Here is a 12,176-nt window from a genome sequence, read left to right on the forward strand (position 1 = left end):
TCAGTTTGCCTTTTTCTTGGAAGATTACATTTAGATATCAGTTTTCTTATAAACACCTTTAAAATAAGAATGTGGTATATATATAAAAATATATTTATATTTATATTGTTACAGTAGTTTATTTTCACTTAAAACCTGCAGTTCTCTTCTCTGAAGATGAGTGAATATTATCAGTAGTACTATTTTTAAAACTGTTCCAAAAACGAATAGATTGTATATTAGTACTTAAAATGAATGGATTTTTTCTCTAAAATGATGATTTAGCTGTTTTTGCCATGCTATTTGTATGATTTGTAATTTTATTGTGTGTATTATATTTCTAAAGTTTGGCATATTGTAATTTTGAACACAGTATTTTAAAAAGTGACTAAAACTAGGTTTTATAAGAATGTAAGGAACTGGGCATTAATAAATATCATTGGTTAAAATGTAAAATAATGGGCCGGGTGCGGTGGCTCACACCTGTAATCCCAGCACTTTGGGAGGCTGAGGTGGGCGGATCACAAGGTCAGGAGATCGAGAGCATCCTGGCTAACACGATGAAACCCCGTCTCTACTAAAAATACAAAAAATTAGCCGGGTGTGGTGGCGGGGGCCTGTAGTCCCAGCTACTGGGGAGGCTGAGGCAGGAGAATGGCGTGAACCTGGGAGGCGGGGCTTGCAGCGAGCCGAGATCGTGCCAGTGCACTCCAGCCTGGGCGACAACTCTGTCTCAAAAAAAAAAAAAAAGTAAAACAAAATTTCCATCAAATAATAATTTGAGAAGCTTTAAAACTGTGCATATCTTTTGACCTAGAATTTAATTTTTGGAGATAACTAAGGCAGCTAATAAATTCTGAAATAAGTACCAAAATTTATTTATAAAGTTGTTCTCACAGATTTATTAATTAATTGTAAAATAGAAATAAGATGAATAGCTATAGGGAATTTGTTAAAATATGCACTAGTAAGCAGCCATGAAAAATAATGTTTTAGAAGAACATTTAATGCTGGATTAAATATACAGAATATATTTAAATGAAAGAAGCAGGTTGAAAATTAATCATTAACAAATTTGTGCATGTGAAATCTGGAAGAATGATAACATACATTCTTAACAGTGGGAGTTGGTAGTAGGTTTATAAGTAATTCAGATTTTCATCCTTTTGGATGTTTTCTGCATTTTTCATGTATTACGTTTTGGTTTCAGAGGGAAAAGTTAAAAAGAAGAAAAAGCACTGTAAATCTGTCAGTTCTGGTGCCAAAAATATTCCCCCACAATAGCAAGATTTAATACAGAAGTGATAAAGAAGGAAAATAGTGTCTTCTTTGTAGAACTCCTTGTAACATTGTTTTCATTTACACAAAGAGCATGTATGCATGCGGAATAAATATAGAGCATAATTTGTAATATATTTTTACTGGTTTATTAGAGCAAAGATTAAAAAAGTGAAGAAATTACTGTGAAATCATTCGTCAGAATCAGATTGATTTTTATGAGACTACCTAAATATTATGAAACATTTTTAGCTTAATTTTTGTTAAAATTTATGTTAAAATATTCACAAATTTGATAATTGAATATATATTTGGTGGTTGTATTTATGAAAACTTTTTTGTTCAGTCAAAGATTGGGCAAGAGTTGATTTGCGATGAGTTCCATAAACTATTATTTAGGTTTGTGTTTTAATTTACAGGCTTCTGTAATGTATCCCAATCCTGATCCCTTAGAAACACAAACAGGCGTTCTTGACTTTTATGGACAAAGATCATGGCGACAAGGAATACTAAGTAAATAATTTTTCCCTCTGTCCTTTCCTCTCAACCTCAAAAGGCAACAATAGCTATAATAGATTTTCCATTGGCTGCACATGCATAAGAAATTATGTTGAAGTAAAAATGTGTGCTTTTTAAACATTGTTTTTGTTTTTAGAATGCTTTGTATGTATCACTGCATCTTAGAGTGACTTATAATTAAAGTTGCTGTTGTGATTAAAACATGTATCTGGGTGTGGTGGCACATGCCTGTAGTCCCAGCTACTTGGGAGACTGAGGTGGAAGGATCACACCTGTGAACAGCCACTGCACTCCAGCCTGGGCAGCATAGTGAGACCTCATCTCAAAAAAAAAAAAAAAAATACAACATTTGGACATCTGTTGTTTTAAATGACACATGCCACTGTTGTCTTATTTAAATATTTTAATTCCAGTTAACTTTTAACAATTGATTTGACATTTTAAAACAGCATTAACTCATATTACCTTAAAAACAATTTCTCTGCATATTTTTTAATACTTTATACATAATTTAATTCAAGCAATTGAATTATAACTGTTAAATTACTGGCTAGGCGAGGTGGCTCATGCCTGTAATCCCAGCGCTTTGGGAGGCCAAGGTGGGAGGATTGCTTGAGGCCAGGAGTTTGAGACCAGCCTGGGCAACATAGTGAGAACCCATCTCTACAAAAAAATACAAAAATTAGCCACGCATAGTGGCATGTGCCTGTAGTCCCAGCTACTTGGGAGGCTGAGATGGGAGGATCGCTTGAGCCTAGGAGGTTGATGCGCAGTGAGCTGTGATTGTACCGCTGCACTCCAGCCTGGGCAACAGAGTGAGATCCCATCTCAAAAAAAGAAAAAAAGGAAATGATTATCTCCAGCAAATGTATCCTCTATAGAGGATGATATTGACATTGCTTTTCAGATCGTTGATTCCAGTAGGTAGAAGAACATTGAGCTCAATAATGTTCCCATCAGAACAGAACACAGAAGTTTCCATGTTAATAAAGCTGCCTCTTAGCACCTTTACGATTCTAGAATGTTGAAGAGTCTGAAATGATTATATTAAATAAAGGTTTCAAGGAGTGTACACATACAACGTTCGTGTGAAGATTTATATTAAATGAGCTGTCTAAAATGAGTTGTGTCTCATCTTACGCAGGTTTTGATCTTTCTGATCCTGAAAAAGAAAAGGTGGGAATTCTTGCCATTCAGCTGAAGGAGAGAAATGTTGTTCACTCTGTAAGTTTTGTGTCCAATATAAACTATTTTTTACACTATTTAAGAAAAATATTTGTATTGAAATGTTTCACACTCTACTTTTTCTAATAGGAGATAATCATAACTCTTCTGAGCAATGCTGTTGCACAGTTCAAGAAGTATAAGTGCCCGCGAATGAAAAGTCACCTAAGTATGTATCCACAAACGTCACCATTGCATGCAACTTTGAATGACTTTAAGTTACATACATAAATCTTTTTTTCCTTTATAGTGGTTCAGATGGGAGAGGAATATTATTACGCAAAGGATTATACCAAAGCTTTGAAGTGAGTCCTGTTCACTATTTACTTTTACAAGTATTTGGATTATCTGAAGTGAAACTGAAATAGAAATCAGTGTTGAAGGAGTTCGTATTTTCATATTTATTTCTATTGTTGTTAAACTCCATTTCTGTAATGTTTTTTTCAAGTGCTATTGATGGCACAATCTTTTTCAGCGTTTTAAGAAATCTCACGTTTAGCTAAATATGAGAATACCTGTTCAACCATCTCAGTAAGATTTTTCTATACTTACATAAAATGAGGAAAGTATTTTTTTCTCCATGAACTCTTCGAACCCTTTCTTGTGAAGCCGGTTCAGTATTACATTTTGTCTTCTTTGAGGTTGCTGGATTATGTGATGTGTGATTATCGGAGTGAAGGATGGTGGACTCTGCTCACTTCTATATTAACTACAGCTCTGAAGTGCTCCTACCTCATGGCCCAATTAAAGGATTACATTACTTACTCCCTAGAACTCCTTGGTAGAGGTAACCTGATGTTTTTTGAGTAAAATTCTTGATACATAAAATTATTTAACATCTTTAAGCTTTTTAAAATTTAAAGAATAATTTAGTCCCAGATAATTAGTATACTTCACTATGTGCAAATCACTGTGCTTAGTCATCTTAAAGAGGTATTTATTATTATATCAAGTTTCTAAAACAATAAATGGGGGTAGTAGACTTAATTATAAGTACTTAAAGTGTTTTTCCTTCTTTCTTCGTACTAGCTTCAACTCTGAAAGATGACCAGAAGTCTCGGATAGAAAAGAACCTCATAAATGTTTTAATGGTAGGTTGGAATTGTTTATATAGAGTGTGTTATTAGGAATATGTGTACTTATATCTATATCAACTAATCCAAGTAGTGGTTTTTATTCAACTAGTTGAATGAATGTTAACTCTGTGTTGATGCAGAATGAAAGTCCTGATCCAGAACCCGACTGTGATATCTTAGCTGTGAAAACTGCTCAGAAGCTGTGGGCAGACCGAATTTCTCTGGCTGGCAGCAATATTTTCACAATAGGAGTACAGGACTTTGTGCCATTTGGTAGGTAGCTAACATCTACAGTACTATTTCAGAGAAATTGTCTTATTTCTACAAAATGAATAGGTGCAGAATAATAAATATAAAAGTCAAGAAAGAATTTTCAAAGTATAATCATGTTATAGATAAACTGATTTTTTTGTGTGTCCCCTCAGTGACTTACAAAGGTAGTTAGGATCTTAAATACTTGACTTATGTTTTAAAATACGCTTTGCTCATTTGTAGTTCGGGTGTTATTAGAAACACCTGACAGTTATTTAAAAGGTTGTGCTTTACTGTCTAGGTAGGTATTTTGAAATAATAATAAAATGGTTCTTTTTCATTTAAAATCTTGTCATCTACATTTCAGAAGCAGCTGTGTTTTTAAAATTAAAGATGGTTTTGAAGCTGTAATTTATTTAAATTTTATTTTATATTATTTATTTGTTCATTTATTTTATTTTTCTTTTTCGAGACAGGGTCTCACTCTGCCACCCAGGCTGGAGTGCAGTGGCATGATCTCAGCTCACTGCAACCTCTTCCTCCCAGGTTCAAGCGATTCTCCTCCCTCAGCCTCCTGACTAGCTGAGATTACTTACGGGCGTGTACTACCATGCCCAGCTAATTTTTGTATTTTTAGCAGAGATGGGGTGTCACCATGTTGGCCAGGCTGGTCTTGAACTTCTGACCTTAGGTGATGCACCCGCCTGAGCCTCCCAAAGTGCTGGGATTACAGGCACGAGCTACCATGCCTGGCCTATTTATTATTCTTTTTGAGATAGAGCCTTGCTCTGTCACCTAGGCTGGAGGGCAATGCTGCGTTTACCACAACCTCCACCTCCTGGGTTCAAGTGATTCTTGTGCCTCAGCCTCCCTAGTAGCTGGGATTATAGGTGCACACCACCATGCCCGGCTAATTTTTGTATTTTTAGTATAGATAAGGTTTCACCGTGTTGGCCAGGCTGGTCTCAAACTCCTGACCTCAAGTGATCCGCCTGGCTTGGCCTCCCCAAGTGTTGGGATTACAGGCGTGAGCCTCTGTGCTCAGCCTAAATTTTATTTTTATGATAAAAAGTTAGTTCATTTGTCTCTTGAAGTGCCTTAAGTGCAGAAGTCAGTAAGAATGGTCAGTGCAGATGTGTCTTTCTGAAGAATCAATTTGGTTAACAGGATGTGTGTGGGTCGTGGGTATCTGGTTGTGCATAACACAGCCCTTTTGTTTTATTTCTAGTGCAGTGCAAAGCCAAGTTTCATGCCCCAAGTTTTCATGTTGATGTTCCTGTTCAGTTTGATATTTATCTGAAGGCTGATTGTCCACATCCCATTAGGTTTTCCAAGCTCTGTGTCAGCTTTAATAATCAGGTAATGATGCCATTTCATGTGTTTTTACCACGTTTATCTTATTGTAGCTTATGTTAAACTAGATAAAACGAGCTTAGTGAATTTTATGTCTTAATGGTTTCATAGTAACAAATGAACTTTGGTAAGGTCTATTCAAAAATATATCTCCAGGGCCGGGCACGGTGGCTCACGCCTGTAATCTCAGCACTTTGGGAGGCCGAGGCAGGCATATCACAAGGTCAAGAGATCGAGACCATCCTGGCCAACATGGTGAAACCCCGTCTCTACTAAAAATACAAAAAAATCTGCTGGGTGTGGTGGCACGTGCCTGTAGTCCCAGCTACTTGGGAGGCTGAGGCAGGAGAATCACTTGAACTCGGGAGATGGAGGTTGCAGTGAGCTGAGATCGTGCCACTGCACTCCAGCCTGGTGACAGAGCAAGATCTGTGTCAAAAAGTATATATATATATGTTTCTAAACTTCTAGCAATTCAAGTTTACACTTTGCTTACTCCAATTTTTGTTTTCACTCCATGTTTATAAAGTCTTAAGAATTCTCTGTGTGTGTGTATATATATATGTACACATACAGTATATATATACTTTTTTTTCTGTCTTTTTTGAGACGGGGTCTCGCTCTGTTGCCCAGGCTAGAGTGCATTGGTGCAATCATAGCTCACTGTAGCCTCAACCTTTTGGACTCCCACCTTAGCCCCCTAAGTAGCTGGAACTACAGGCACCTGCCACCACGTCTGGCTAACTTTTGTATTTTTTGTAGAGACAGGGCTTTGCTGTGTTGCCCAAGCTGGTCTTGAACTCCTGGGCTCCAGTGATCCACCAACCTCAGCCTCCCAAAGTGCTAGGATTACAGGTGTGAGGCATCACATCTGGCCTTACATTTTTTTTATAATGTATACTTGAATTCCAAATAAGGTATATTCAGAATGAATAGAATTAAAAAAAATTTGGTTTATATTCTGCTTCAACATTATTAGTTAATGTTATTAGTTTATGATTATGGAACTAATTTATGTTTGACATTTAAAAAATTGAAATGGAATAGATAGATATAATGTGAAAAGTAAATGTGTGTCTTCTTTCTTCTCCATTCTCCCACACACCCTCTACGTTAACTTCTTGAATAACCTAGACATTTTCTGCACATGAATATATAAGCAACTTTTTTTCTTGCAGAATTGGGATCATATCATATTTCCTGCGTTTGAATATATTTGAAGCATTATATAGTATATAGTCAAGTACTTCATTACAACTCTATTATAAACTCACTTAGTAGATAATCATCTTTTGATTACCCAGAAAGTATAGTGAGTCTTTCACCAACAAGCATTTATTGAGAGTTACGATATTCTTAACATGCTGAATCTGAGTATAGCATATGTCGACCTCATTAAAATGTAGGCATTTTGGGGACAAGGGCCAGGACAGAATCAAAGATTGCCCAAGTAGGTAATGAAGACTAAATTACGTAGTGTAGGCTAGAAAGAGGGACAGCTGTAGTAGGCACGCCAGAAAAAACGGAGGGAGTTCCAAGAATGAAGATGAAATTACAATAGGTCGAAAAGATGGAGGGGGAGAACATGTTTGGCAATGAGAAAACACTGCATGGAAACAGAAGCGCACAATCTGTGTTTCTGGGAAAGTCACACCTCACTAGAACAGAGGGTTTATAATGCTGGGTGGTGGGAAATAAGGCCAGGTGGCTTAAAGGAACCTTGAAGAGTTAAGCGGGGATAGGCTAGTAAACAGATGTCTTTGAAGATTTATTTGTTCTTTTGTCTGTGTTCTATTTATTGGATGGTGATAAAGAAATGTTATCTGTTTTATTAGGATTTGATTCATAAGAAATGAGAAATATCTCTGTAATAGAAATGGTTAGATGAAGCTGGGTCACCTGAAGATCAGTATGTTTTATTCAACTTCAGACCCTTGCCTAGGGATTTCCTCTAATCCGTTTGAGAATTTTATTTTAGTGTGTGTGTGCGTGTGTGTGTGTGTGTGTTTGTGTGTGTTTTGAGACAAGGCTGCACTCTATCTCCCAGGCTGGAGTGCAGTGGCACCATCTTGAGTTACTGCAGCCTTAGTCTCCCAGGCTCAAGTGATCCTCCCACCTCAGCCTCCTCTGAGTAGCTGGGACTACAGGCACATGCCACCATGCCCAGCTAATTTTTGTATTTTTTTATAGAGATGGGGTGTTGCTCAGGCTGGTCTTGAACTGCTGGGCTCAAGGAGCCCACCCACCTCAGCCTCCCAAAGTGCTGGGATTACAGGTGTGAGCCATCGTGCCTGGCCCAGTTTGAGAATTTTAAAGCAAGAGCATGCAATTTATTCTTAAAGTTTTAAGAAACTTTATTCTAGTAGCAAAATAGAAATAATATCATGGAAGCCAATTAGAGGCTCTTTATAGTAATCCATGTACAAAAGTACAAGTATCGGAATTGAGTTGCTGGTGTTGGGAATGGAGATTCAGGGATATAAGAGGCATTTAAAAATAGATAAATCTGGATTGCCAAGTGCATATAGCGGCTGAAAAGTGGGGATAGGATGAATGAAGGACAGGAGGTTTTGTACGTGCCCTTTCCTCTGCTTGAATTGGTTTGCCCTCCTCTCCGACTACTTCATTCCTTCTTGCCTTTTCTCACTTAAAAGCATCACTTCTTCAGGGAAGCCTCCCCTGACTTACATGACTGAATCACTTAGCCAGGCTCTCATAGCCTTGGTAGTACTAATCACACTGTGGTTTCACCGTTGTCTGTGTGATTATTTGGTAAATTACCTGTTTTTCCTTACTGGAATCTAAGCTCCACAAGGGCAGAAGGGCAGGGGTTTTTTTTTGTTTGTTTGTTTTGTTCATTATGAAATTAGAGGGTCAACACAAGGACTCTTTTTTTTTTTTTTTTTTTTTTTTTTTAAAGAGATACTTTGTTGCCCAGGCTGGAGTGCAGTGATGTGATCATAACTCATCTCAGCCTCAAACTCCTGGGCTCAAGTGAAGTTTGGGGACTCTTATTTTACTTTTCCCTTAATAGCCTACTATTTCATTTCTTTTCTTTCCTTTTTTTTTTCAACAAAAAATATAAGCTACTATAATTAAAAACTAATAACGCTAAAATGGAATATAAAGCAATTAGTTTTAAAATTTAGATTATATTCTGAATATATCTTATTTGAAATTTAAGATACAGGCGGGGCGCAGTGGCTCACGCCTGTAATCCCAGCACTTTGGGAGGCCAAGGTGGGCGGATCACTGGAGGTCAGGAGTTCAAGACCAGCCTGGCCAACATGGTGAAACCCCATCTCTACTAAAAACCCAAAAATTAGCTGAGCGTGGTGGCGGGTGCCTGTAGTCTCAGCTACTTGGGAGGCTGAGGCATGAGAATTGCTTGAACCTGAGAGGCAGAGGTTGTAGTGAGCTGAAATCGTGCCATTGCATTTCTAGTGGGCGATGGGGTGAGACTCCGTCTTAAAAGAAAAGAAATTCACAATATAAACCATAAGAAAAAAAAAAAGTAGAGTAGTTTTTATAAGCATGGAATAGAAATGAAAATTGGTGGGAAAGTATAATACTTGAACTGTGTAAGAATTTCTATGAAGGTAATTTATATGCTGGAATAGAAGATGGCTCTTGGAAAGGTCTTGATATTTATTGAACAGATGAGAATAGTGATTCCATAGATAGAAACATGAAAGCTGTCTTCCTTTACTCATCTATGAGGATTGTTCTCTTCTGGGAAGGCAGATGCACATTCACTTTGGGACGTGCTGAGTTTCAGTGGTAGTCGACTTGTCCTCTAGACAGTTGTGGATATAAGCTTGTAATTAAGGAAATAAGACAGAATAGGACAACTGTATGTGAGAGATACTAGCAACAATGGTATGGTGAACGTGGAAACAAATACATTTCCAATGAAGTGAACATAGAGAGAAATGAAGACCTGAAAGAAAGCAAAGGAATGGGGCTGGGCTTGGTGGCTCACACCTGTAATCCCAACACTTTTGAAGGCTGAGGCAGGAGGATCACTTGAGCCCAGGAAGTTTGAAACCAGCCTGGGCAACATAGTGAGACCCCATCTCTACAAAAAATAGAAAAATTAGTCTAGTGTGATGGTACATGCCTATGGTCCCAGCTACTTTGGAGGCTGAGGTGGGACTATCCCTTGGGTCCAAAAGGTTGAGGCTACAGTGAGCCGAGATCATGCCACTGCACTCCAGGTAGGAAAAACAGGAAGTAACCAAGCAGGATGAGAAACAGGAAAGATTATAGCATCACAGAAGCCAAGTAAAAAAAGGCTCTTCAAGAAAAGGAGGTGATAAACAGTAGTGTCCAGTGCAACAAAGAACAAACTGTTTCTCTGGGAGAGGGATAGCTAAATATTTTCAGAAAACAGTTTATGTGTAGTGAACTGTTATATTATGGCAGCAGTAAGTGGATAAATGCCTCCATTTGGCATAAAAAATACTTCCTTTTATTAGTAACCCTTCATAATGCTTCAGTGTTTGTGGAGTTATACTAAATGAGCTCCAAAGCACTTGGCATTTAGGGTTAGCAGACATCTGACATTTGATGACCCCCATTCACCTTTTTCAGGAATACAACCAGTTCTGTGTAATAGAAGAAGCATCCAAAGCAAATGAAGTTTTAGAAAATCTGACTCAAGGAAAGATGTGCCTAGTTCCTGGTAAAACAAGAAAACTGTTATTTAAGTTTGTTGCAAAAACTGAAGATGTGGGAAAGAAAATTGAGGTTAGTTATGAAATTTGTTTTAAAATATTTTTAATAATAAAAGTAGTATGTTTATATCAATATTCTAAATAATACAAAAGTTGATTAAGTAAAAAATGAAAATCTGCTACTTGGACTTCCTAAAGGAAACCATTCATAATAGTTTGGGAAGTTTCCTTCAGACATTTTTCTGTGAACATACTTGTAGTTTAAAATTTTTTGCAATTAAAAAATTGAGAATATACTGTACATAATAAACTGTAGCTGGCTTTTGTCATTTAATAGTGTATATTAGATATTATTTCTTGTTAGTATATAAACCAATCTTGTTTTTTAATGACCACATAATCAGTTAAGGAGTTTTAAATAATGTATATTATGTAATATAGCAAATATATTTTTTATGTTATTCAGACTGAATATCTTTTAATGTTTAAGCATTACTGAGTACATATTTTTAAAGAAAAATGAACATATATATTTGTAAAGATTGATATAGTATAGATAATTGAAATGCCTTTTAGAAATATAGGATCTAAGTAATATCTTTATTGAGCATAAACTCTGGAGCCAAACTGTATGGGTTTAAATTACAGCTCTCTAGCTTATTAGCTTGTGGCCCTGGGCAGTTACTTAGCTTCTTTGTGTCTCAGTGTATTCATCTGTAAAATGGGGATCATAAGAGTACTAATCTCTTAGGATTTCATGAGGATTAAATCAGCTAGTTCATGTAACTTGCTTGGAATAGTGATTAGCACACAGTAAGCATTCATTAAGTGCTTGTTTTTCATGACTTGAATGGGAATGGTTAGCTCATCTAAACTTGGGACCATTGCTAAGATAAATGGCATATAAAGTTATACAACCAGTGTTCCCATAACAGTTTCTGTGAACATGTTGCTTTTATTATTTGCTTATTCATTAAAAAAAAAAAACTTTCATGATTTTGACTAAATGCCCTAATTGCATATTTTATTTTTTCATGGTACCTAAGGGAACCTACCAGACATAAATTATAATTAGTAATTCTATTTTGAGTCCTTTTGTTAATGGTTTTAGTTGAATAGAACATGTATTCAATTAATAAAGCATTTTATTGCTAATACTATAAATATTTTTGAGAAAAATATTTGTGGAGTCAGAAATGAGGTTATAATGTATCCATAGCCACCACAATACTTATTTCATTCAGCAACCACTAATTGAACCTTCGTTACATCAGGGACTATGCCAGATGTTAAAATCATAACACTACTGTGCAATCAGCCTGTCAACAGAAAGTCAGGTTATTGTCTCTGTTTTAAAGGTGAAGAAGTTGGAACCCAGAGCGCAGTTAGTCTCTGTCCCAGCCCGAGTAAGACCTCTAATAGCAGGTGTTCTCACTTCTGTCACACTGGGGGTCTCTAGATGAACTCCATGGTCTAGCAGTCAACGATGTAATTTTGGTGAGAGGAGATGGTGACAAGCACATATGAGATGACATTTCCAACATCCTTTTTTTTCTTTTTAGATTACTTCAGTGGATCTTGCTCTGGGCAATGAGACGGGAAGATGTGTGGTTTTAAATTGGCAGGGAGGAGGAGGAGATGCTGCTTCCTCCCAAGAAGCCTTACAGGCAGCTCGGTCTTTCAAAAGGCGACCTAAGCTACCTGACAATGAAGTTCACTGGGACAGCATTATAATTCAGGCAAGCACAATGTAAGTCTGCTTTGCTAAGCTGATATTAAAGGTCATCCCCTTATTTCTTTTGCTATTTTTTTTGGAGAC

At 36.8% G+C, this 12,176-nt stretch overlaps 1 protein-coding gene across 10 annotated transcripts in view; it reads left to right on the forward strand.

Annotated features, from left to right (window-relative positions):
• Window positions 1-12,176, forward strand: part of TRAPPC11 (trafficking protein particle complex subunit 11) — a 54,563-nt gene that overhangs the window by 21,804 nt on the left and 20,583 nt on the right. For all 10 annotated transcript variants that reach the window (XM_024356372.3, XM_009448623.5, XM_016952554.4 and 7 more), the window contains 10 exons: window positions 1,677-1,770; window positions 2,921-3,000; window positions 3,091-3,169; window positions 3,251-3,305; window positions 3,642-3,787; window positions 4,030-4,091; window positions 4,217-4,349; window positions 5,557-5,687; window positions 10,275-10,430; window positions 11,920-12,107. In XM_024356372.3, coding sequence (XP_024212140.1) covers window positions 1,677-1,770; window positions 2,921-3,000; window positions 3,091-3,169; window positions 3,251-3,305; window positions 3,642-3,787; window positions 4,030-4,091; window positions 4,217-4,349; window positions 5,557-5,687; window positions 10,275-10,430; window positions 11,920-12,107 — 1,124 coding nt within the window. The remainder of the gene's footprint in view (window positions 1-1,676; window positions 1,771-2,920; window positions 3,001-3,090; window positions 3,170-3,250; window positions 3,306-3,641; window positions 3,788-4,029; window positions 4,092-4,216; window positions 4,350-5,556; window positions 5,688-10,274; window positions 10,431-11,919; window positions 12,108-12,176) is intronic.

Source organism: Pan troglodytes, chromosome 3 (assembly GCF_028858775.2).
Source record: "Pan troglodytes isolate AG18354 chromosome 3, NHGRI_mPanTro3-v2.0_pri, whole genome shotgun sequence".
Lineage (NCBI taxonomy): Eukaryota > Metazoa > Chordata > Mammalia > Primates > Hominidae > Pan > Pan troglodytes.